Genomic DNA, 23764 nt, shown 5'->3' on the forward strand with positions numbered 1-23764 from the left:
TTAAAAAAGTGCTTAGTGTTACAGTGACCCGTGAAGATCCGGATTAGAATAGGTCTTCAGCTACCCATGCTTGCTGTAAAAGGCAGCTATAATGCTTGTTGTAAGAGGCGACAAACAGGATCGGGTGGTCAGGCTCGCTGACTTGGTTGATAGGGGGCGGTCGGGTAGTCTAGTGGTTAAAGCGTTCGCTCGTCACGCCAAAGACCCGGGTTCGATTCCCGACATGGGTACAATGTGTGAAGCCCATTTCTGGTATCTGTGATATTGCTGGAATATTGCTAAAAGCGGCGTAAAACCATACACACTCACTCACTACTTGGTTGATACATGTCGTATCCCAATCGTTACTCTGATGATGATGTCAATCACTGGATTGTCTGGTCCAGGCTTGATTGTTTACAGACCACCATCATATAGCTGGAATAGTGCTGAGTGCGGAGTTAAACAACAAACAAACAAAGTGTAAAAGTTGGAACGGAAAGCTTAAGGTGGATTACCTAATATCTCACCTTCAGCATGCATAATCAAAAAGTGAAGTTTTTAAATATCCCTGTTTTCCTTTTAGAACTTGGTTTAACGAGGCATAGAAGGCTCTTGGTGCAATAAGCTCAAAGAGCAAAAGTAGCTTAATGTGCTGAGATCAAATGGATATTAAACTATTCTTCCCCTGGGAGTAATAAGTATATAAAATATGTATTGGATAGCTAACTCCAGGTGTTCTGTATAATCTGGTGTTGGAAATACAAATCATTGTCATTTGTGTTCCTTAGGACCCTTGTGTGTAGATTAAGGGTGTAAATGTTGGAATGTAAATTAGCCAAATGATCAGTCATCCCAGTTGGTTGGAATATCATTGCATGTCATTGCGAATAGCCATTTCCCATCCACTGATTTACCCATGGGAAATAGAAATAAAGCAGACCTGAGTGAGACTGCCTCATCTCTTTCATATTTAGGTCTGTGCATAAAGATTCAGAGTGATAAAACACTCTCCACAAGACTGCATGACAAGAGGGATGACTTCAACTTTTTAGGTCAACTTTCCCTTCATGTCTAGCAATATTCCAGTAGCTCCAGGCTTTAGTGTTTACATTTCAGAATTTTTGAGATACAATCGAGCATGCTTGTTCTACCAAGATTTCAAAGAGAATCAAAAGTAACAACTCTTGCTCAAAAGTTCAAGGCCTCAGTAGAGCTTTCTAAATTTGATGCATCAGTGACAAAAATGATGTCCGATGTAATTCCCTATTTTGACTTGTACCATCTGTTCCTGTGTTTTTTTCTGGTGAACAATTGACTTGCCTTTGCATGTATTTGTGATGGGTGCCACCGGTGGGTCAGAATATGTTCACCTCTTTACGAACACCTGGTATCATTACTATTTGATGGTGATTCATAAACACATGCTCATGATATTAGTCGGAATAGTACAATCGACTGCTTTATGCAGAGATTTCTATTGGATATGGAAAGGGTTTTATCGATTTATTATTATCATTATTTTATAACTGAACATCGCTAATGGCTATCTCTTTTCATCTCAGCATGTTTTTTTTCCATTCACATTCTGGGGCATAACAGGTGCCCATACACCATGCTTGTTTTCATGTAGAAATTCAGTCACTTCACTGGAATATTACTTAGCACAGCATTAAACAACAAACACAGTGGATTTGCCAATGAATGACCACCAAATGTGTTGATATCCATTAGCATTAGATCCTTCAATATTCCAAGTTAGAATTGGTCTTCAGCAACCCATGCTTGTTGTAAGAGGCGACTAACGTGATCAGGTGGTCAGAATCACTTCCTTGGCTGATGCAAGTCATTGTATCCCAATTACATAGATCAGTTCTCATGACATCAATCAGTGGACAAAAAGTATAATTTTACCCTAATTATTGTAGTTAAAACACAAAGAAGCTTGTGTCATGACTGCAGCCCATTATGATGTAACTCAAAAAGTGTATTTCATCACAGAATGAAGAAAATCGGCACCTTTGATCGTGACGCAAAACATCTTTCAGTTGCTGATGGATCTCTATTACAGTGAAAAATGCACAAATTGTCAACTGGAACAGCACTTTAAGCAGAAATATTTTCTATGATTGGTTTAAAAAATGGACCAAAGGGTGAATGAGTGAGTTGGGTTTAACACCACTTTGAACAGTATTCCAGTTATATCGCAGCGTGTCAGTTTAATGTGGGAGGAAAGCCCGAAATGATGCAGGTCTCAGACGTTTACCACTTCGGTGAAACCCACGAGCACAGGTATGGTGCTCACAAACCTAGAAACATAATCGGGGCGAACCAGGATTCCAACCCACAATCATAGGTTTCTGGCGTGCCCAAGGGACGCAACTCTGCACAGCGAATCGCGGCGCCTTAGACGACTGGGCCACCCGTGCACCCTGGACCAAAGGGAGTTAAGCTACATTGAATACCCCAAAAATACCTAATGTTCCTGTCAATACCTGATGTGAATGATAACGTGGATCAATGATTTACCTGTAGCCCTGCCTTGATGTGTTCTTGTATGGTTCTAACACGAGCTTAAGGATGCTCCTTATCTGATTGGTGATGTTACTGAAGAACTACTCATGCTATTACAGCTGCATTCCTCAGTTGGCATCAACATTTATCAGGGGCATACATTGTGCAAATTGGTTTAGCTATTTCTTCAGTATGAAATGTATTGGTTTTTCAGAGATTATATGGCCGAAATTGCCATCCTAAGGGTCTTATTGATTTTTCAGTGCTGTGGTTAGAGTTAAGTTGGCTATGTAGAAGAAATATGTTCGTGATAATATTCGACACAGTTGTCAGGAATGGAGTATCAGACCAAATTACAGCAAGTTCATCATGGGATTTACAAAAACAGATTATGAAAAAGAAATGTGTGCTTCCATATCATAAATAATTGCATTATGTGAGCCATAAGCATAAGTTTTGTGCCTAATATCTGATAAGCGAAGACACATTAGGGTAATAATCTCGTTATCATGTAATATCATCCTTAAAATAATCCACTTTAAGACATTGATTCACTCATTGAAGTAGCTTTTTTCAATGGACAAGCCTGTCCTAAGTTAAACGAAAGCAAGAAAATACTAAATTATGTGTTCTTTCATGATTTTGAAGGTTGTGTTCTTGACTAACTTTTGTTTCAAGAGTTCCTTTTTTTGTTAGTTTTGAACTCAAGTAAACCTGGATGGCCACTGCGTCTTGGGGTATTGAAAATCCATAAAACAATAGTTAACAATAAGCCTGGCCTTGTAATAGGAGTCACAAAGTGTATTGACGTTTCAGTATTGATGACCTCATGGATTCTTACGACTCATTCTTTTTCAAGTGTTTCAGCAGTTCAATACCCTGCATGGCGAAAATGCTGTGAGAAATTGTGTATTGTGAATTAATTTTACCTTATCCATGGCGAGAGGCTTTCAATATTATTTCTCACAAGACACTTATCCATAATTCTGTGTACCAAGTAGGTCTTTTATCTCTGTGAAAATTAGTGGTTTTCGAGTCACCTTATTTGCATTGGATGCACTGACGAAACACGCTGTGGTTTCTCCTTTCAAAGCCTAAATTTGTATTTGTCCTGCGGTCATCAAAATTGTTGCTCATACTATCGACTAGTGGTTTGTCTGGTCCAGGTTTGATTAAATATATGCTACTTCTCTGTATTGTTTTCCTTCCTCTCCATCTCTCCACCCCTTTCTCTTTCTCGCTCTCTTTCTCCTCTCTCTCTCTCTCTCCTCTCCTTTCTTTCTCTGCCCTTCTCTCTCTTTCTCTCTCTCTTCCTCTCTCTCTCTCTTTTTCTCTCTCTTTCTCCCTCTCTCTCTCCCTCTCTCTCTCTCTTTTTCTCTCTCTTTCTCCCTCTCTCTCTCCCTCTCTCTCTCCCTCTCTCCCTCTCTTTCTCTCTCTCTTTCTCTCTCTCTTTCTCTCCCTCTCTCTCTCTCTCACACACACACATGCTTCAATAATCTTTCTACAGTTGCCTTATGCTGTTCATTTGTACATGTATCCTTATATGTAAGGCTGTTTCTGCTTCTACTAAAGAAGATGACTATGGAGGTCTCACATCAATCCAACCACATGTCCTTCCAGGATAAAAAAGCTGAAATGAAACATTTTTTTTTAACTTTGTTTAATCAACATAAAACAGATAGCACAGCTGGCAATGCTATCACATCATTAAATCTTAAAACTATGAATGTAGCATAATGAGGCCCACTGGTTACATGGAATGAAAGTGTCTCTTAATCTGTTGGATGCCTCTGATTACCCTAAGAAGCGTCTTAGTGCTTCTACTACCTTCTTACGTGTTCACCAGGAACAGCAGGCCACTCTGTTTAACAATTACTCCATGGCTCAGAGGCAGGGTAATGGATAACGTATTGTCATCACTCCATTAAGCTTCATAGAAACAAGGATGTAGCGGCCATTATTACAGGTGACAACATTTGGGGTTAAAAACTAAGACATGATGTAGTATTGCACTTAGTTTGCAATTGACATGAAGTAATTAACACTTTCTGGATGTTCTAAGAATATTTTTTTAATGTATGTATGCATAAGAGATTCTTATGATGAGTGGGAGTTGTTTATCGTACAATAAAACACTGCAGGGAGAATAAACCACTTGGGGCTGCACTCCACATGGTTTATTTTCCCTGCAGTGTTTTATTGTGTGCTGCACCCCTCTTGGTTTCTCCCTGTAGTGTTTTATTGTATGCTGCACCCCTCTTGGTTTCTCCCTGCAGTGTTTTATTGTATGCTGCGCCCCTCTTGGTTTCTCCCTGCAGTGTTTTATTGTATGCTGCACCCCTCTTGGTTTCTCCCTGGGGTGTTTTATTGTATGCTGTGCCCCTCTTGGTTTCTCCCTGGAGTGTTTTATTGTATGCTGCTCCCCTCTTGGTTTCTCCCTGCAGTGTTTTATTGTATGCTGCACCCCTCTTGGTTTCTCCCTGCAGTGTTTTATAGTATGCTGCACCCCTCTTGGTTTCTCCTTGCAGTGTTTTATTGTATGCTGCGCCCCTCTTGGTTTCTCCCTGCAGTGTTTTATTGTATGCTGCGCCCCTCTTGGTTTCTCCCTGCAGTGTTTTATTGTATGCTGCGCCCCTCTTGGTTTCTCCTTGCAGTGTTTTATTGTATGCTGCGCCCCCAATGGTTTATTCTCCCTGCAGTGTTTTATTGTATGCTGCTCCCCTCTTGGTTTCTCCTTGCAATGTTTTATTGTATGCTGCGCCTCTTGGTTTCTCCCTGCAGTGTTTTATTGTATGCTGCACCCCTCTTGGTTTCTCCCTGCAGTGTTTTATTGTATGCTGCTCCCCTCTTGGTTTCCCCCTGCAGTGTTTTATTGTATGCTGCACCCCTCTTGGTTTCTCCCTGCAGTGTTTTATTGTATGCTGCGCTCCTCTTGGTTTCTCCCTGCAGTGTTTTATTGTATGCTGCTCCCCTCTTGGTTTTTCCCTGCAGTGTTTTATTGTATGCTGCGCCCCTCTTGGTTTTTCCCTGCAGTGTTTTATTGTATGCTGCGCCCCTCTTGGTTTCTCCCTGCAGTGTTTTATTGTATGCTGCTCCCCTCTTGGTTTTTCCCTGCAGTGTTTTATTGTATGCTGCGCCCCTCTTGGTTTCTCCCTGCAGTGTTTTATTGTATGCTGCTCCCTTCTTGGTTTCTCCCTGCAGTGTTTTATTGTATGCTGCTCCCCTCTTGGTTTCTCCCTGCAGTGTTTTATTGTATGCTGCGCCCCTCTTAATTTCTCCTTGCAATGTTTTATTGTACAATTAACAACGACCACGAGGCGATTATTTCTTATATGAGATATTAACACTATGTACAGCCTCTATATAAATGATGATGAAATGTAAAAGCTTTAAACATATATATTATCAATAGAATCCGACCTTTGGTATGTTGGGCACGTCCACCGACAGGTTGGTATTGCCCACATATTCTCAACAATCCTCACATCGATTATCTGTATCTTTTCTCCCAATGACACTGGTCATTTATATCTCTCCAGCTTTTCGATGCGATTGTTCAGCCTTCATGTTTATCTGCGTTGCCCAACTACATCTGTAGACACTAACTCACTAGACACCTCTCAAAAATAACGTCCTCCAATATATGATGTCATCAAGCTGAACAGTGTTTTATCATGAAACAAACAACACTTCGTTCTTCATTTTTCTTTGCGATTTATCACGTAGCTGTCTTATATTGTTGAATAAAGAAATTTGATTTGTTGTATTAAATTTTATATTACCTATTATGTTGAGAGGACATTGTTTGAGGTTTTTGTAATCTTTTGATTTAATAACAACAAAGCGAGTTAATGGTGTTTTATGCAGTAGTCAGCGATATTTGGTATCATCTCTGCATCTGTAATAATCATGACTGGCAAAACCAGTGGTTGATGGGATGAACAACAATCCTTGCAGCTTGGTCACAGTGACACATTGTCATTCGGGTCACGGGGGGCACGGGTGGCCCAGTCGTCTAAAGCGCCGCGATTCGTTGTGCAGAGTTGCGTCCCTTGGGCACACCAGAAACCTATGATTGTGGGTTCGAATCCCGGTTCGCCCCGATTATGTTTCTAGGTTTGTCAGCACCATACCCGTGCTCGTGGGTTTCACCGAAGTGGTAAACGTCTGAGACCTGCATCACTTCGGGCTTTCCTCCCACATTAAGCTGACACGCCGTGATATAACTGGAATACTGTTAAAATCGGCGTTAAACCCAACTCACACACTCACTCACTCATTCGGGTCACAAATGGGTAACTTCTCCAGTAAGTCATGTGTTACTGCCAGGTAGGCGGTGGAGTCGTACTCTTTGTGTAGAACTTTGAGTGTCTATTTATGTAGGGGTCGGTTTGGTAGCCTGGTGGTTAAAGCGAAGACCTGGGTTCGATTTCCAATATGAGTACAACGTGTGAAGCCCATTTCTGGTGTCTCCCTCCACTGGGTTATTGCTCAAATAGCAGCATAAAACCATACTCACTCACTCACTAATTCACTCACTCACTCACTCACTCACTCACTCACTCACTCACTCACTCACTCACTCACTCACTCATCTAGTGATGACAAGATGGATGTTGATACAAGAGGTCCCGTTCATCCGAGACAGTTGGTTGCACATGATTATGTCAGATTAACAAGTATGTCAAATAAACAAAATTAATCAATATCAACGTTTGTGATTGAAATTATTAATTTTTTTTGTAAAAAAGCCAACACCAACATTGTTGTGTATGTTAGCGTAAAGTGTTTTTTTAATATTGCAACCTCTGAACCCTACCGCAGCAGTTCTGTTTGATGTTAAATACTTTTGAAAGCAATAAGTCTGGAATGGAAATTACCAGTTTGAAACTTACTTAGTGCCGCAAAGTTCAAGAAAACTGCTTTCTTAATGTCGACTTTTTGTTAGTCATTTCATTGGTCAGTCAATGTTCGGTTAAAGGTCGTTCTGATGCGACCTGTAATGGGATGTCCTCAGAGTGAGTGAGTGAGTTGGGTTTAACGCCGCTTTTAACAGTATTCCAGTTATATCACGGCGTGTCAGCTTAATGTGGGAGGAAAGCCCGAAGTGATGCAGGTCTCAGACGTTTACCACTTCGGTGAAACCCACGAGCACGGGTATGGTGCTGACATCGCTACAAACATAATCAGGGCGAACCGGGAATCGAACCCACAATCATAGGTTTCTGGCGTGCCCAAGGAACGCAACTCTGCACAGCGAATCGCAGCGCCTCAGACGACTGGGCAACCTGTGCCCCCGGATGTCCTCAGAGGTAGCTGGAACTTATATATGATTTTAATGAGCTTGAGGTTATCTAGACATGTGATTAATCCTGTTTTGTTTATTTAAAGAATTAACTGTTTGTTGTTGAGCAAGAGTATCTCTATGGCCCTTGTAATACACAGCTTATAATAAGTAGCCAAGTTGTCTCAAATCAAAACATGAGTATGCTGATCACTGTGTCAAAATAACAAGACTGGTTCATGAATGATTACATCAATTCATTGCAAATTAGGTGTGTCGGAGTCAGAGGGCGAGACTGTGTGATTAAATAGCACTGATTTAATAAGTTCCCATTATTAGTGTCGGATAAAGCCAATTGTCAGATTATCGAGTGTCGGATTAATGAGACTTGACTGCATATTGGATGGTATGTGCGTGGAATGTGACATGTGTCAAAAAAGTTTTACAAAAATGAATTCTAAACCTCGGAGAGGGGGTCATGCATTTTGAGTTCTAAACTGTGGTGGGTTTTAAGTTCTGAACTCTGAAAACTTTGAACTCAAACTGTGTGGGTGTGGGGGTTTAATCACACTTTTAATTAAGTCAGTTAATGTGACTGTAAGCCTAGCACTTCATAAGGCAACACTGGTTGTATACTCCCCAGGGAGCTGATAATGAATTTTGAGTGCGCACTGATCCATTGAACAGGGTAATGTTAAGTGTAGTGTCATGAGTACTCACTTGGTAAATGTAACAATGCATTATAAACAGAATACAAGATGAGAACCTTTGTAAGTGGTTTTCACAAGGCAACAGCTGTTTGATATAAACCTTCTCCACTTTACAACCTTTGATGCTTTTGTAAGTCAGTAAGTATATTATTTGCTTTGTTCATAAGTTGATTTCAGAAACATGATAAAGGATTATACAAATATCCCCAATTCATTTTTGTGTCTGTTCTTTGATCTATGCCAGTGTGTCATTTTTTTATATCATTCTGTTTCATGACTTCAGTTCATTATTCATATATATGCGTTCATAAACTGTAATTGCTATTGTTGAAAGGTACAGTTATTAACATTGTAGAAATTAGCATAACTGTCCCTGTCCTTGCATAAGATGGACTGATAAAAAAAGATGAAACAAATTTTGAAATTTAGGATGATTTATAATTTCAGAATAAAGCTGAAAACAGCAGAAATAATGAGACATGTATGTTATTAAACTGTAAAATTAAAAAAATTAAAAATCATACAGGTCAGAAGTGCACCCTTTTTTTCATGTGCCTGTTTGTATACAGCTTAATTTTACTTGCACTCGTTCTGATAATGTTCAAATTGTTTGATCTCATTCCCAAACAAACAATATTACAGATTCTTTTTATCAACATCTTTTATTTCTATTTGTGTCATTAATTATTGATTTGTCTCCGACCTCTTATCATCATAAAAAATTATAAATTAAATAGATAATTTGTGTAGACTTGTGAGAAAATCAAGGGATTTTGCTTTGAGATAAGCATTGTTTTTTATAAAAAAATTATCATGTATAGGACATACACAGGTGCCCATTTAAATTGTTTATTTAATAAACATAACAAACTGTATTCTTTGAAAGGATTATATTGTCTTCTGTACAGGATGGTCAGGTCATAGGACAGCAGAGGTCAGAGGTTACAAGACATAGTTTTATAGTTTTAACAAAAGAAGTTGTGAATTAAAATTTGATTTCTCAATATTTCCATACACACCATCCACATTAAAGGGACACATTCATTTCTTTCTGCAATGCAAGAATGTAAATGAATGCAATAAAAGGCCTGATTGTTTTAGAGTCAAATTGATGCTCCTAAATGTCTGAAAGGCTAACAGCCAGACTTTTGAATTTTTGGTTCAGTAAACTGGCAGATCAAGTGGATGTTTGAGCTACCCTTATTTTTACTGACACCTTATGTGTCAATTAACAGGTGTCAGCTTCTATGTCATGTGCCTGTGAGTACAAGAAACAGTGGTAGAATTTAGGGGCTCTGGGTTTTTGAAGTTTTCTCCTTTAGTATTTAAATCTCGATCGGGACAACATAAATCTTTATATTTTTAACTCTATTGTTATCACAAGGAACCCTTGAGACTTTTTTCATTTTGGACACTGAGTACTGTACACACCCGGTCCCCACTCCCTGTTTTCAAAATCCTGAATCCGCCCCTGCAATAATAGAAACTTGCTTCATAACACACCAAACAAACAACTCAAAGGGAGACAACTCCTGTCAGGTTTTCAGTCTACCCAAGATGGCAGCCAAGCTATGAAGATCTAGCCAGGTAGTGGTTTGCTCTCGTGGACAAGATGGTAAGATGAATGGAAACTGACAATTATTTAATCCATTTGTTTATGTTGATGCTTACATTAAACCAGTTTGTCTAAAAATGTCTTCATGAAGTGTCAGAGTGACAAACAAGATATTTGCACTGGTGTGACCTGGTTCTCTCCATTGACATGCCACGGAAGACTTGCTTCAGTTGTTGTGTGGATTATCACTTGTATATTTTTATACACTTGGGGTTGTAATTAAGCAGGTATATATAGTCTTCATGGGCAGATTTACGTGATATATTCTTGTCAGTCATACATAAATCTCTATACATGAGTGGCTTTAGGATTGGTTTATTTCGTTTAATGGGTTTTGAATCTGTGATACGTACCGGTTCATGGACTGAATTCTAATATATACATTCATTGGATTTCAATATTTAGTAAACATATTTTTAATTTTGTTCATGCTGTTTAGAAAGTTAAATGTGTTAGGGTATTGAATTTAAGGATTCGTTTATTTAAGAAATAATCAACATGTGGTTGTTGTTTATTGTACAATAAAACACTGCAGTGAAAATAAACCTCACGGGGCTGTGCTTCGAGTGGTTTATTCTCCCTGCAGTGTTTCATATGATAAACAATGACCACAAGTCATTTAATTTTTATATGAGTTATATACATTATGTACAGCCTCTGTAAGGTTGTCGATAAAGTGTACAAGCTTTAACAATATTTACCTTATTTAAATAATGATGACTCCCTGAATAGAATCGGTCCTCCATAATGTCGGACAGTCCATTTTGTGCACAGGTGGGTATTTCCCGCATATTTCTCACAATCCTAATGTGGATTACCTGTACCTTTTCTCCCAATACTGATTGTCACATCTCTCCTGCTTTTGGATGCAATCGTTGTTTATCTGCGTTGCCAAGCTACATCTATTGGGATCAACTCACTAGACACTCCCCTACAATATACAACATCATCAAGTTGCAAGCACATGTTCGAATCTCCAGAAATGATGTCATGATAGAACAATGTCTTATCATGAAATTAACAATGCTTCGTTCTTCATTTTCTTTGCGATTTATCGCCTAGCTGTCTTATAAATATCAATATTATGTCAGTTGGCTGTGTATACTAATACAGTAGTTCAGTTTTTTTTGTAGGAATTCAATATTAGTGTCCTTGGCAGCCAACCTGGAAAACTCATAATTATTTTCAAAATTGGGATTTTTGTGAATGTTCTTATGTCCTGAAGATAGGAGGTGTTTTAACATTGTATTCAAACAATTGTGTATAACTTGCCACTAATGCCCTTTTCATCCTCTATATTGGTCCTGTCATCAGTGAAATATCAGTCACCTCCACAAAGCCTGACATTGGTTATCATTTGTTTTATATCTGACTTGATAAATTTGGAAATTCAGTTTGGGAGTCATCAGGTCTAGATAAATCTCTGTCATATGTAAAGATATTATGGTTGTACAGTTTTATGATATGGATATGAAATAGTCCATTTAAGTCAATTGTTTTAGAGATTTTACAGTGAGTGAGTGAGTGAGAATGGTTTTACGCCGCTTTTAGCAATATTCCATCAATATCACACCAGGAATGGGCTTCACACATTGTACCCATGTCGGGAATCGATCCCGGGCCTTCGGTGTGACGAGCGAACGCTTTGACCTGCTAATCGGTGTTAAGTTAGGATTATCAGCGAACAATTTTGTTGTTCCTCGTTGAAGTGGCTGTGTATAAATTTATTAGCCATACAAATAATGTTCTGATTTATTTTGAAGTGAATAGATTTGTTTGATATATCAACTCTCTTTGTCTACAGCTTCACTTGTATGTCTTTCTGACACGGGGATATTAATGAAATACTAAGTGGTGTTAGACTCACTCCCACACGCACTCATTGCCGGACACATTCTTAGAACCCCCTCACTCTCATTGAGTAGGGAATGCGGATATTTATTGCATCAGCTGTGGTTTAACTAACATACGACATGAATTTAGGACAGCATTTACTGGTATGTATTTGCAAAGGAGGGGTAGGGATAAGTGGTTTTTATGGGCCCCACGAAATCTCAAATATTAATGTTGTGGAAGGCTTTAAGATATAGGTGTGAAAAAAATCAGACATATTAAAATGGCCGACAATTGGCCTTTTTTTCTGTTCTTTTACACTTGCAAAATCTGAGCATTAGCAAGTCTTTTATTTACGATGAATGATTTACGATGTCTTTGTATTGTTTTTAGCTACATCTCCTAAGAAAATGAGCAGCGGTCAGACTTGCAAACGGACAAATATTAGAAAACCTTTTTGATATATTTGATCTTTTCCTCTGCATTTAGTGTTTCTTAAATCTCAAATATGCAATTTTTGAAATGAACAAAGTCTAGTTTTCTTTCATATGAACCTGTGATATTTTTCATGACAATTTTCAGACGTTTTGCTCAATTCTGAAATGATTCAGATCCTGTGGGATAAAACATCCCTTTATATCCCACCTTGTTCATTTAGGGTTTCTACACCAAGTGTTGTTTTGTAAGGAGGGTGACTTGAAGGGGCTTTTTAGAATGGGAACTTTTTAAGGAGGTATTCCAATTCTATTTGTTTCAGTTTTCTTTAGATTGATATTGAATCCAGATCAATTCATGTTCTTCTTTTAAGGGCTTTTGCTATTTTTTATTTTTTTTAAATGAAACATAGTCATGTTTGACTGAAGATATCCATTTCCTCCTTTTTTTATAAGTTTTTGAGGAAATTAAACTGTAACCAACCCATACACATTTGGTATCATTTATTTTGCCTCGAGTCTCTTCATAAAAAAGAAATCGGAAATGAACAAAATATTCTGGTCCGGCCTTGCCATTGATTTGATTTATGTTGCATCTAACTATGGAGAGGCACATTGGTTGCCAATAGGGCTGGGATGGGTAACTCAGGTACTCGCCTCGGGTGGGTCCTAAGTAGTCACATCAGTTCACTGTATGCACTTGGAGAGACATGACAAGTTGTTCAGCCTTTGAAGATGTATATTTTCTGTGAAGGAAGACCCTCAATAGGGCTGGGACGGGTAACTTGGGTACATGGGTCCGGTGGGTCCTGAGTAGGACCCTGGTACCCACAATACTACCCGGACCCCTGGTTAGTCACATGATATATTGTTTAATGACAAGAACTCACTATAGCTCAGTGGTGACACTACAAGTCGCTAATGTTTGCATTTCTTTCTGACGATGCACACATTCCTTTTTACTTGTAAATGTTTGCGAAAAGATAAAGCTTCAGTCATCTTCAGTGTACGCATGATCTGATCGTTTGATATATATGTATCTATATAATTTTAGCCAGGGCTGCGGTAAAACAATTCCCAATCAGACATTTTGAGTCCTGCAGTGGGTACCTGGGTAGGGTATTTCCCGCATATTTCTCACAATCCTAATGTCGATTACCTGTACCTTTTTCTTCCAATACTGATTGTCACATCTCTCCTGCTTTTGGATGCAATCGTTGTTTATCTGCGTTGCCAAGCTACATCTATTGGGATCAACTCACTAGACACTCCCCTCTCAAAAATAACGTCCTCCAAAATAAACATCATCAAGATGCGAGCGCATGTTCGAATCTCAAGAAATGATGTCATGATAGAACAATGTTTTATCTTGAAATTAACAATGCTTCGTTCTTCATTTTCTTTGCGATTTATCGCCTAGCTGTCTTATAAATATCAATATTATGTCAGTTGGCTGTGTATAATAATACAGTAGTTCAGTTTTTTTTGTAGGAATTCAATATTAGTGTCCTTGGCAGCCAAACTTGAAAACTCATAATTATTTTCAAAATAGGGATTTTTGTGAATGTTCTTATGTCCTGAAGATAGGAGGTGTTTTAACATTGTATTCAAACAATTGTGTATAACTTGCCACTAATGCCCTTTTCATCCTCTATATTGGTCCTGTCATCAGTGAAATATCAGTCACCTCCACAAAGCCTGACATTGGTTATCATTGGTTTTGGGGCGGTCGGGTAGCCTAGTGGTTAAAGCGTTCGCTCGTCACGCCGAAGACCCGGGTTCGATTCCCGACATGGGTACAATGTGTGAAGCCCATTTCTGGTGTCCCCCGCCGTGATATTGCTGGAATATTGCTAAAAGCGGCGTAAAACCATACTCACTCACTCACTCACTCACTATCATTGGTTTTAAATCTAACTTTATAAATTCATAAACTTCGAGTCTCTTCATATAAAAGAAATCGGAAATGAACAAAATATTCTGGTCCGGCCTTGCCATCAATTCCTAATCAGACATGTTGAGTCCTGCAGTGGGTACCTGGGTAGGGTCGGGGAATAGGGGATCGGGTACCAGTGGGTTGTAAATCTGGACTCATCCCAGCTGTATGTCAGCACATTGCCCAAGCTGGTGGGTTTCCCCATTGTGGAACACGAGGATGACCTGCATCACTTTGTGCTGATTTATAGCGATACACGAACAGACAGTTCAAAACAGGGTTAATCAATACACGCTCATTGATGGCTCTTCAGTACGTACTCTGCCCTATTGAAATGTAGGTCAGCGTGACCCAATTTTCTTCCTTCCTGAATATTCATGTGGGAAATGGTTTTGACATGCACTGATGTATCTTTTGTTGCTGAAGTATTCTCTTTATAAATGGTAGACTATAACACAATGAGAATCAATTATCTGCCTTATTGTGAACCAGTTTGTCCGACTTTCAATATGACAAAGGGTCATGGTGTGTACAAGGTTTGCAGGTTATAACTGTTGTTATTTCCTGCTTTAAAATTGGCATTTCATCGTCAGCTCAACTTTACTTTACAGGATTTACAAGGGCTTGAAAAGACCTTATATTTTTAGGTGTGGAAAATTCCTTGAATTTGGCTTCTGCCTTGAAAATAGAGAAAGTTCCTTGAAAAGTTCTTCAAGTCTATCCTATCTCAAGTGAAGTGCCTAAAAGGGAATATATCTCTTCATAGCTTGGTGAAAATCCTGTTGAAATTTGTTTTAAAAAATGAATAAAAACTATTCAGTAATCTTTTTATATATTATTTATTATTTATATCATGAATTTGTACACCACACTTTCTAATTTATAACTGTTCAAATGCACTTAGACTATGATAGATTATATGATACCCCGGTCACTGGATCGCTAAATGTGCACTAATGATATTCATTCTCAGCTCCCTGGGGAGTATGAAACCCAAGCAGCCTGTGAGGCACAAGAAGGTTATAACTCTCAAGTCATCTCTGTTTCAGTTGTCATCCGCTTCCGTTGGAGTCAAAATAGCCCGAATCTGTAAAACAATGTATAGAAGGGCTCAAAGTTTCTGTTTTTAATTTGTGAAAGGATTCTTGAAAAGTCCTTAAAGGGGACTTGAGTTTTGAGTGTGAAATTCTGTATGAACCTTGAACTAGTGGGATGTCGCCTTGTTTGGATTCCTGGGAAAACTCGATCTCCAAGTTTGTCCGGAGTCACCCAGTCACCTATGTGTTTCTTGGTGAAACCTGGTCTCCTGGGTGTTTCCTGGTGAAACCTGGTCTCCTGGGTGTTTCCTGGTGAAACCTGGTCTCCTGTGTGTTTCCTGGTGAAACCCGGTTTCCCGGGTGTTTCCTTGGTGTTTGACTTGCTGAAAGAGCTGGCTGATGGGGACAGAATGGTTACTGTGTGTCTGTGTCATCGTGCCCTGAAAACATTTATTGTTGCTCGTGCTGAAACTAGTTTGACAGACCCAGACTTGATTATTTACAGGGTTACATTTTACAGCTGGTGCATTGCTGATGGAAGCACAAACAACATTCGTTGACTGTTGATTTGGTTTTCCAATGTCCAGTAAACATCAAGATTAAAATGCTCCCCAATCACATTTCCAGTATGAAATGGATATAAATCTCCTATTAATTTACGCCATTGAATCTTGTATAGACAAATACTTTGCCCTCAAAACCGACACAAAAATCTGCTTCTTTACCAGTACTTCACAGAAGGCGACTCATATAGACCAAAATCTCAAACCAATTTAAGTATCAGGCTTCCAAAAACCAAACGGATAAGCTGATAAAAATATAAAATATTGATGCACTATCAATATCAGGCTGAATGCTTCATAAAGATATTGGTCAGAAGTCTTTTCTGATATGCATATATGGTATCTTGGAAACTGATTGGGCAGAAGATTAGGGGTGGGGATTGATATGCCCGGGGAGGGGGATTTATGGTGATTTGGGAGGGCATTAATGATGACTGTGGTGGGAGGGAGAAGGAGTGGTTGTCAGACGAGGGGAAGCTGCAGTGGAGACCCAAAACATTTTGATACCGTCTCCACTCTCTACAGGAAGATTGAAACACTTGAGCCTAGAGTTGTCCTGTCACTTGTAGCATGATTAGGCTGACATCTTGCTACTACATAAATATATTGTGAGGCAAAGTTTGAAGGCAATCAGTTTATTAATGCCTTCCATGTGGGTCTGTCTGGAGTTGACATGCAGTCCCTACAGCCAGGATGGCCTTGTGGAGCCACCATTACCTTGGAGGCAGACATAGCAAGTTTAACTTGGCATTCTACTTGTAACATGTGAAATCAGAGGCACCATCAATCCTCTCCCACAGGCACCATCAATCCTCTCCCCCAGTCACCATCAATCCTCTCCCCCAGCCACCATCAATCCTCTCCCACAGGCACCATCAATCCTCTCCCCCGGCCACCATCAATCCTCACCCCAGGCACCATCAATCCTCTCCCACAGGCACCATCAATCCTCTCCCTTTGCCACCATAAATCCCCTCCCCAGTCACCATCAATCCCCTCCCCGGCCACCATCAATCCTCTCCCACAGGCACCATCAATCCTCTCCCCCAGCCACCATCAATCCTCACCCCAGGCACCATCAATCCTCTCCCCCGGCCACCATCAATCCTCACCTCAGGCACCATCAATCCTCACCCCTAGGCACCATCAATCCTCACCCCTAGGCACCATCAATCCTCTCCCCCAGCCACCATCAATCCTCTCCCCAAGCCACCATCAATCCTCACCCCAGGCACCATCAATCCTCACCCCTAGGCACCATCAATCCTCTCCCCCGGCCACCATCAATCCTCTCCCCCAGCCACCATCAATCCTCTCCCACAGGCACCATCAATCCTCTCCCCCAGCCACCATCAATCCTCACCCCAGGCACCATCAATCCTCACCCCAGGCACCATCAATCCTCTCCCCCAGTCACCATCAATCCTCTCCCCCAGCCACCATCAATCCTCACCCCAGGCACCATCAATCCTCACCCCTAGGCACCATCAATCCTCTCCCCCAGCCACCATCAATCCTCTCCCACAGGCACCATCAATCCTCTCCCCCAGGCACCATCAATCCTCTCCCCCAGTCACCATCAATCCTCACCCCAGGCACCATCAATCCTCTCCCCCAGTCACCATCAATCCTCTCCCACAGGCACCATCAATCCTCACCCCAGGCACCATCAATCCTCTCCCACAGGCACCATCAATCCTCTCCCTGGCCACCATAAATCCCCTCCCACAGGCACCATCAATCCTCTCCCCCAGTCACCATCAATCCCCTCCCCCAGGCACCATCAATCCCTGACCCCAGTCACCATCAATCCCTGACCCCAGGCACCATCAATCCCTGACCCAAGTCACCATCAATCCCTGACCCAAGTCACCATCAATCCCTGACCCCAATCACCATCAATCCCCTCCCCCAGGCACCATCAATCCCCTCCCCCAGGCACCATCAATCCTCTCCCTCAGGCACCATCAATCCTCTCCCCCAGGCACCATCAATCCTCTCCCCCAGCCACCATCAATCCTCTCCCCCAGCCACCATCAATCCCCTCCCCCAGGCACCATCAATCCTCTCCCCCAGGCACCATCAATCCTCTCCCCCAGCCATCATCAATCCTCTCCCCCAAGCACCATCAATCCTCTCCCCCAGCCACCATCAATCCACTCCCCCGGCCACCATCAATCCACTCCCCCGGCCACCATCAATCCTGTCCCCCAAGCACCATCAATCTCCTCCCCCAGGCACCATAAATCCACTCTCTTAATCCTTACCCCATCACTAACTGTCACCTTCTGAGAAAGCCACCCACTCACCCCTTCTGTTCAGTGAGATCTGTTTGACAACAGCATGATAATGGCAATAGGCACCCACACAGCACTCTGCAGTGAGCGTGGGGGAAAACCTTGGCTTACATATCTAGGGTGGGGCGACCCCCGTGGGAGGACCTGTGTGAGGTACTCCGGTCCATTGAAAGAGGATAATTGAAGTTACATGTCCAATTGAGTGTTCCCGATCTGATTTTAATGCATTATGAACCCTACCTTCACAGGTACACCTGCACAATAATTTTGTAATGCATGATGACTGCATGATTTATGCATGATTACTAATCAATACGGTATTTACCTTACAACTAATGGGGAAATATCTCCAACTGTTACACCAGTATGCATTCCAAACCATCAAAGCTTGATTGAGGTCTTTTCTTTACCATTGATGTAGCATCAGATGGACATAAAAAATGATTTTTGAAAAATGGCTTCGTTATCAGGAATGCTGCAAGACTATTGACAGCAAGTAAAGGCACGGTGATAGTTGGTGGCGTTCAGCAATGGGGACACACATTGCACTCACAGCCTGGACGCGCAACTCATCCTTAATTCAGTAATTCACTGCAGCAATCTGTATCTTTGTTAATGATTCAACAAATATTTATTCACAGTAGTTGACAAATTGCATTACCGTATTCGACGTAATAATCACCCAGGGCGGTCTCAAAATTAGAAATGGGGGGCTCTTATTAGAATATTATTTTGGTGAAAAACAACAGAGTTCAAAGAGCGTAAATTCCGGGGTTTATGCTGAAATGTTTATAAACGACAGATATATTTTTCCAGAATTTAATTGCCCATAATTAAGGGTGCATATAACAAACGTATTATGCACGAATAAATAGCCTTGTGTACATTTATCAATCGGAAGGGGTGCTAATTAGGATTGTTCACTAGCCAGTATATTAACATATATCGCCGTGGGCGCTTATTAGAGCGGGGCGTTATTATGTTAAATACGGTATGTCAAAATGAGGTGAATGTTAAAAGCAGCATATGTACATGCAGAAAATAGACACGTATTTTGGCTTAGATTGTTCGCCAACGCATCTTGATAACATTTAAGGACTCTTGAACCTTATATTTGAGGAGCTATGTCAACTTGGCTAACTGTTCTTTATTTGCTCTGCATTTAACATTCTGGGAGTTTTTTGTCTGTGTAATGGTTGATATTTCTGTTTAAAAAATGTTGAAAAAGATGTGTGTGTGTTCATGACTGTTGACATCAAGGATATGGAGCCAAGTTCCTATCCCTGCACAGAGAACATCAGCTCGTGCTTGAGGAACGTGTGCTCTCTAGAAATGTACCCACGTTATGTCACAGCATATGGTGTAGTTAAACTCTTTGGTCGAGTTCAATCTCGAATCAGGTCTGTGGTTTGAGTCAGGGAGCTACAGAGGCGTTGTTAATGTCTCATTCAGACCCTGAATGACAAGACGAAAAAAATCTGGAATACTGAAGCAAGTCTACATTTATAACCTTGGCAAGTCTAGACTTCCTGAAAAAGTCTGTAAGATGAAGGATTCCCTGTGTTCATTTCTATTATTTGTTTCAAGACAACAAATAAATCTTTAAATATTTTCGTTTCAGAGACTAAATGTTAATCTGAAGATTTATAAATGTCAGTGTTCTTGTTTGGAATATTCAAAGGGAGCTCCAGTGGTCCCCAGTAGTAAACAGTCATCTGTACTGAACTGAACTTTCTTCACTCTGGCCTCCACCGCATCGTTTTTGGGGCTTTTACTCCTATGCTAGCTGACCTGATTTAAGTGAAATACTCTTCAATGGCATGTTAAACCTAAATCAAACTCACACTTTAATCAGCAGCTAAAACAATAGTCATGATCTGTCATTGTATGCTCTTTAAAGAACTGATATTTAGATAGTGGTTGATTCTGAGGCCTGTTAGTATGGTCTGGTTTCTTAATGATATTAGCACTGTTATTTAAGGATCTGATCCTGTCTGTTGCCATTGGTTCTGTAGGAGATGGAGAGGCTGAGGTTGTGTCAAGAAATGGATAAACCTTGATACATAATGACCCTGTTCCAACTCTGCTATTAAGTAGCATCAACATGCTGAATTCACATTAACCTTCTGCCACGGTACTTGGAAGATTTGTTTGTGTGTTTGTTGTTTAATGCCACACTCAGCATACTCTCTTATCACACGCCACGCCAAGCCACGCCACGCCACGCCACACCACACAGCGCCACACACACAACACACGAATGCACACACACACACACACACACACACACACACACACACACACACACACACACACACACACACACACACACACACACACAACACACGCACACACACAACACACGAATGCACACACACACACACACACACAGACACAGACACACACACACACACACACACAGACACACACACCACACTGCATCATACCACATACACACAACACATGCACGCACCCACCCACACACACACCCCCCCCCCCACACACACACACACACACCACACACACACCCCACACCACACCACACCACACCACACCACACACACACACACACACACCACACACACACACACCACACCACACCACACCACACCACTACACACCACACCACACATGCACCACACACACACCACATACAAACCACACCACACCACACCACACCACACCACACCACACCACACCACACCACACCACACCACACCACACCACACCACACCACACCACACACCATGTCATACATTCACTGACCATGTCATTCTGTGTGATTACACATAAGTCGGGAGGGTGAGCCTGTCCTGAAAGGGCTTGTGCTGGCCTTGAAGTTACATCTTTTATAGATCACACATTTTCGACCCCATTGTTGGGATTTAGCTGTATTTAGACCACATATCAATAATACAGGGGACCTTTCACTCTCCAGCTCTCGGGCTAATCATGTACCTGATGTCATGTGAGTGCTGTTATTGTGCTGTGGAAACTCACTGGTGCGAAGAAGGTTCAGGACTTGACACGATTGTCACTGTGTTGGGGAGCACATATGTGGATAATAAATACCAGATGAAAGAGTACAAACATTCATGTGGTGTTAGAAAGGTATTTATGCCATGCCACATGTGACCTATTTCAGGAAGCTGGTATTTCTCAATTGTCTGTTCATGAAAATGATAGAAATTAACATTTTTACGCTACACTCAGTAATATATGACGGCGATCTGTAAATAATCGACACTGGACCAGACAATCCAGTGATTGATATCATGAGCATCGATCCACGCAACCAAGTCAGCGAGCCTGACCACACGATCCCGTTCTTCGCCTCTTACGAAATCTTCAGGAGTTTTTGTCACAAAAATTCATTCATACAGACCCTCAATATATGTCCGAAGTTAACCGAGTAGAACGCTTTGAATAAATTAAGTAATGTTCAAAGGAGCATTTAACCCAACTCATTCACTCACTCACTCAAACCCACTCTTCTTATAGTTTCAGTCACTAGCCTCCCACTCCACTCCACTCCACTCCACTCCACTCCTATTAATTCAACCCCACTCCTCTTAACTCCTATATATGCCATGCCTCGCCACTCCACACTCCTCCCTGCCCAACCCTGCTCCACTCCAACCCACAGCGCTTCGCTCCACTCCGCTCCTGTCCATGTCATGCTGCTCCACAACAGCCCACCCCGCCCCACCCCACCCCACCTCACCTCACCTGCCCCTATTCGCTGTGCAGAGTTGCATCCCTTGGGCACGCCAGAAACCTATGATTGTGGGTTCGAATCCCGGTTCGCCCTGATTATGTTTCTAGGTTTTTCAGCACCATACCCGTGCTCGTGGGTTTCACCGAAGTGGTAAACGTCTTAGACCTGCATCACTTCGGGCTTTCCTCCCACATTAAGCTGACAAGCCGCGATATAACTTGAATACTGTTAAAAGCGGCGTAAAACCCAACTCACTCACTCACTCACCTGCCCCTACCCGCCCCACCCCACCCCACCTCACCTCACCTGCCCCTACCCGCCCCACCCCACCCCACCTCACCTCACCTGCCCCTACCCGCCCCACTCCATGTCATGCCACCCCGCCCCACCCCACCCCACCTCACCTCACCTGCCCCTACCCGCCCCACTCCATGTCATGCCACCCCACCCCACCCCACCCCACCTCACCTCACCTCACCTGCCCCTACCCGCCCCACTCCATGTCATGCCACCCCACCACGGCCCTGCAACACATTTGACTCCACCAAATTCTGTCCGCATGGTTTGCATTCACATCCTCAGTTTCTGTAAATCAAAGAAGTCCTCAAAGACAACACTTTTATATACCGTTATACATTAGCTCTGTCTGCACCATCTCACACAGTTACCAACCCTTCATGAATCATTCTTTCATAGCTTCTGTCAGCAGAAATGTGGAAACATAATTATGTCTGTACCAGAAACTGCAAAACAGGTCAGGCAGGAGCAAGAACTCGTCTAATATATGGTCTCTGGTGTAACGACCTCTTTACCCCAGTTCTTTATCACTCACTATGGATCAATGCTTTAGGGATATTCTCCACAGAGAGTATACCTGGATATACAGGTAGAATACATGGATGTTTCCTACTGACAACAGCTAATCCTAGATCTCTAGTTAGTTCTTGTATCAGCCACCATCCATTCCTTCTAGGAGAGTGGCACCATCAATGGCCTGGTTAAAATAAGTGCCCAGTGCCAGAGGGTCCTCTTAGAAATAATGCTTGTTAAACAATATGTTTAGGGTATAAAGCCAGTGACAGGTAAAGGGAAACAAGCGAAGATTCAAATACGCTGATGTATGGTATGTTTTACAAAATATGCCTGATCATACCGGAATTCAAAAGGGGAAAACTTTGTAAATTATGACTACTGATTATTTATGTGATGAAATTACATTCATCAGGTTCCAAGATGGATCAAGGTACAGAATACCAAAGGGAACACACTAACATATCTTTTCAAGTGCCCTGTCGGCAATCCAAGACAACAGTTCATTTCTATCCCTGTCATCGAACAGTACTAGTGTTTCAGTGATATCCTCTACAGATAATCACATCTTGGAAAACAAACACAGCTGTTCTATTCTTAGATCTGTATCTGATGCTCTATCATAACCCTATTGATTCTACAAAGTGCACTATGATATTATTGTTAAATATTCTTGCATTTTGGTGCATTTTGGTGCATAAATGTCGATATGACAATGCTTGTTTTTTATTTCCTCTTATATAACCGTATTCGACGTAATAAGCACCCCGCTCTAATAAGTGCCCACGGCGATATTTGCTAATATATTGGCAAGTGAACAATCCCAATTAGCATCCCTTGATCAATGTACACAAGACTTATTTATTCATGTATAATACGCACTCGTGTGTTATATGCACCCTTAATTATGGGCAATTAAATTTTGGAAAAATATATCTGTCGTATATAAACAGTTCAGACCGTCAGCATAAACCTCGAAATTTATCTTTCAACTCTGTTTTTTTCCACCAAAATCATATTCTAATAAGAGCCCC

The 23764-nt window shown here is 41.3% G+C and overlaps 1 protein-coding gene across 2 annotated transcripts in view; it reads left to right on the plus strand.

The window, feature by feature from the left end:
- The window catches only part of LOC124112455 (vitamin D3 receptor-like), a 169807-nt gene that overhangs the window by 121394 nt on the left and 24649 nt on the right, over positions 1-23764 (plus strand). The window contains exon 1 of one of the 2 annotated variants that reach the window (XM_046472564.2): positions 10035-10102. The exons of the other annotated variant lie outside the window; for it this stretch is intronic. Coding sequence (XP_046328520.1) covers positions 10100-10102 — 3 coding nt within the window. The 5' untranslated portion in view covers positions 10035-10099. Of the gene's footprint in view, positions 1-10034; positions 10103-23764 lie in introns of those variants that run through there. 2 annotated transcript variants of the gene reach the window in all.

The sequence above is a fragment of the Haliotis rufescens genome, unplaced genomic scaffold (genome assembly GCF_023055435.1).
Source record: "Haliotis rufescens isolate VD_foot unplaced genomic scaffold, xgHalRufe1.0.p SCAF_12, whole genome shotgun sequence".
Taxonomy (NCBI): Eukaryota; Metazoa; Mollusca; class Gastropoda; order Lepetellida; family Haliotidae; genus Haliotis; species Haliotis rufescens.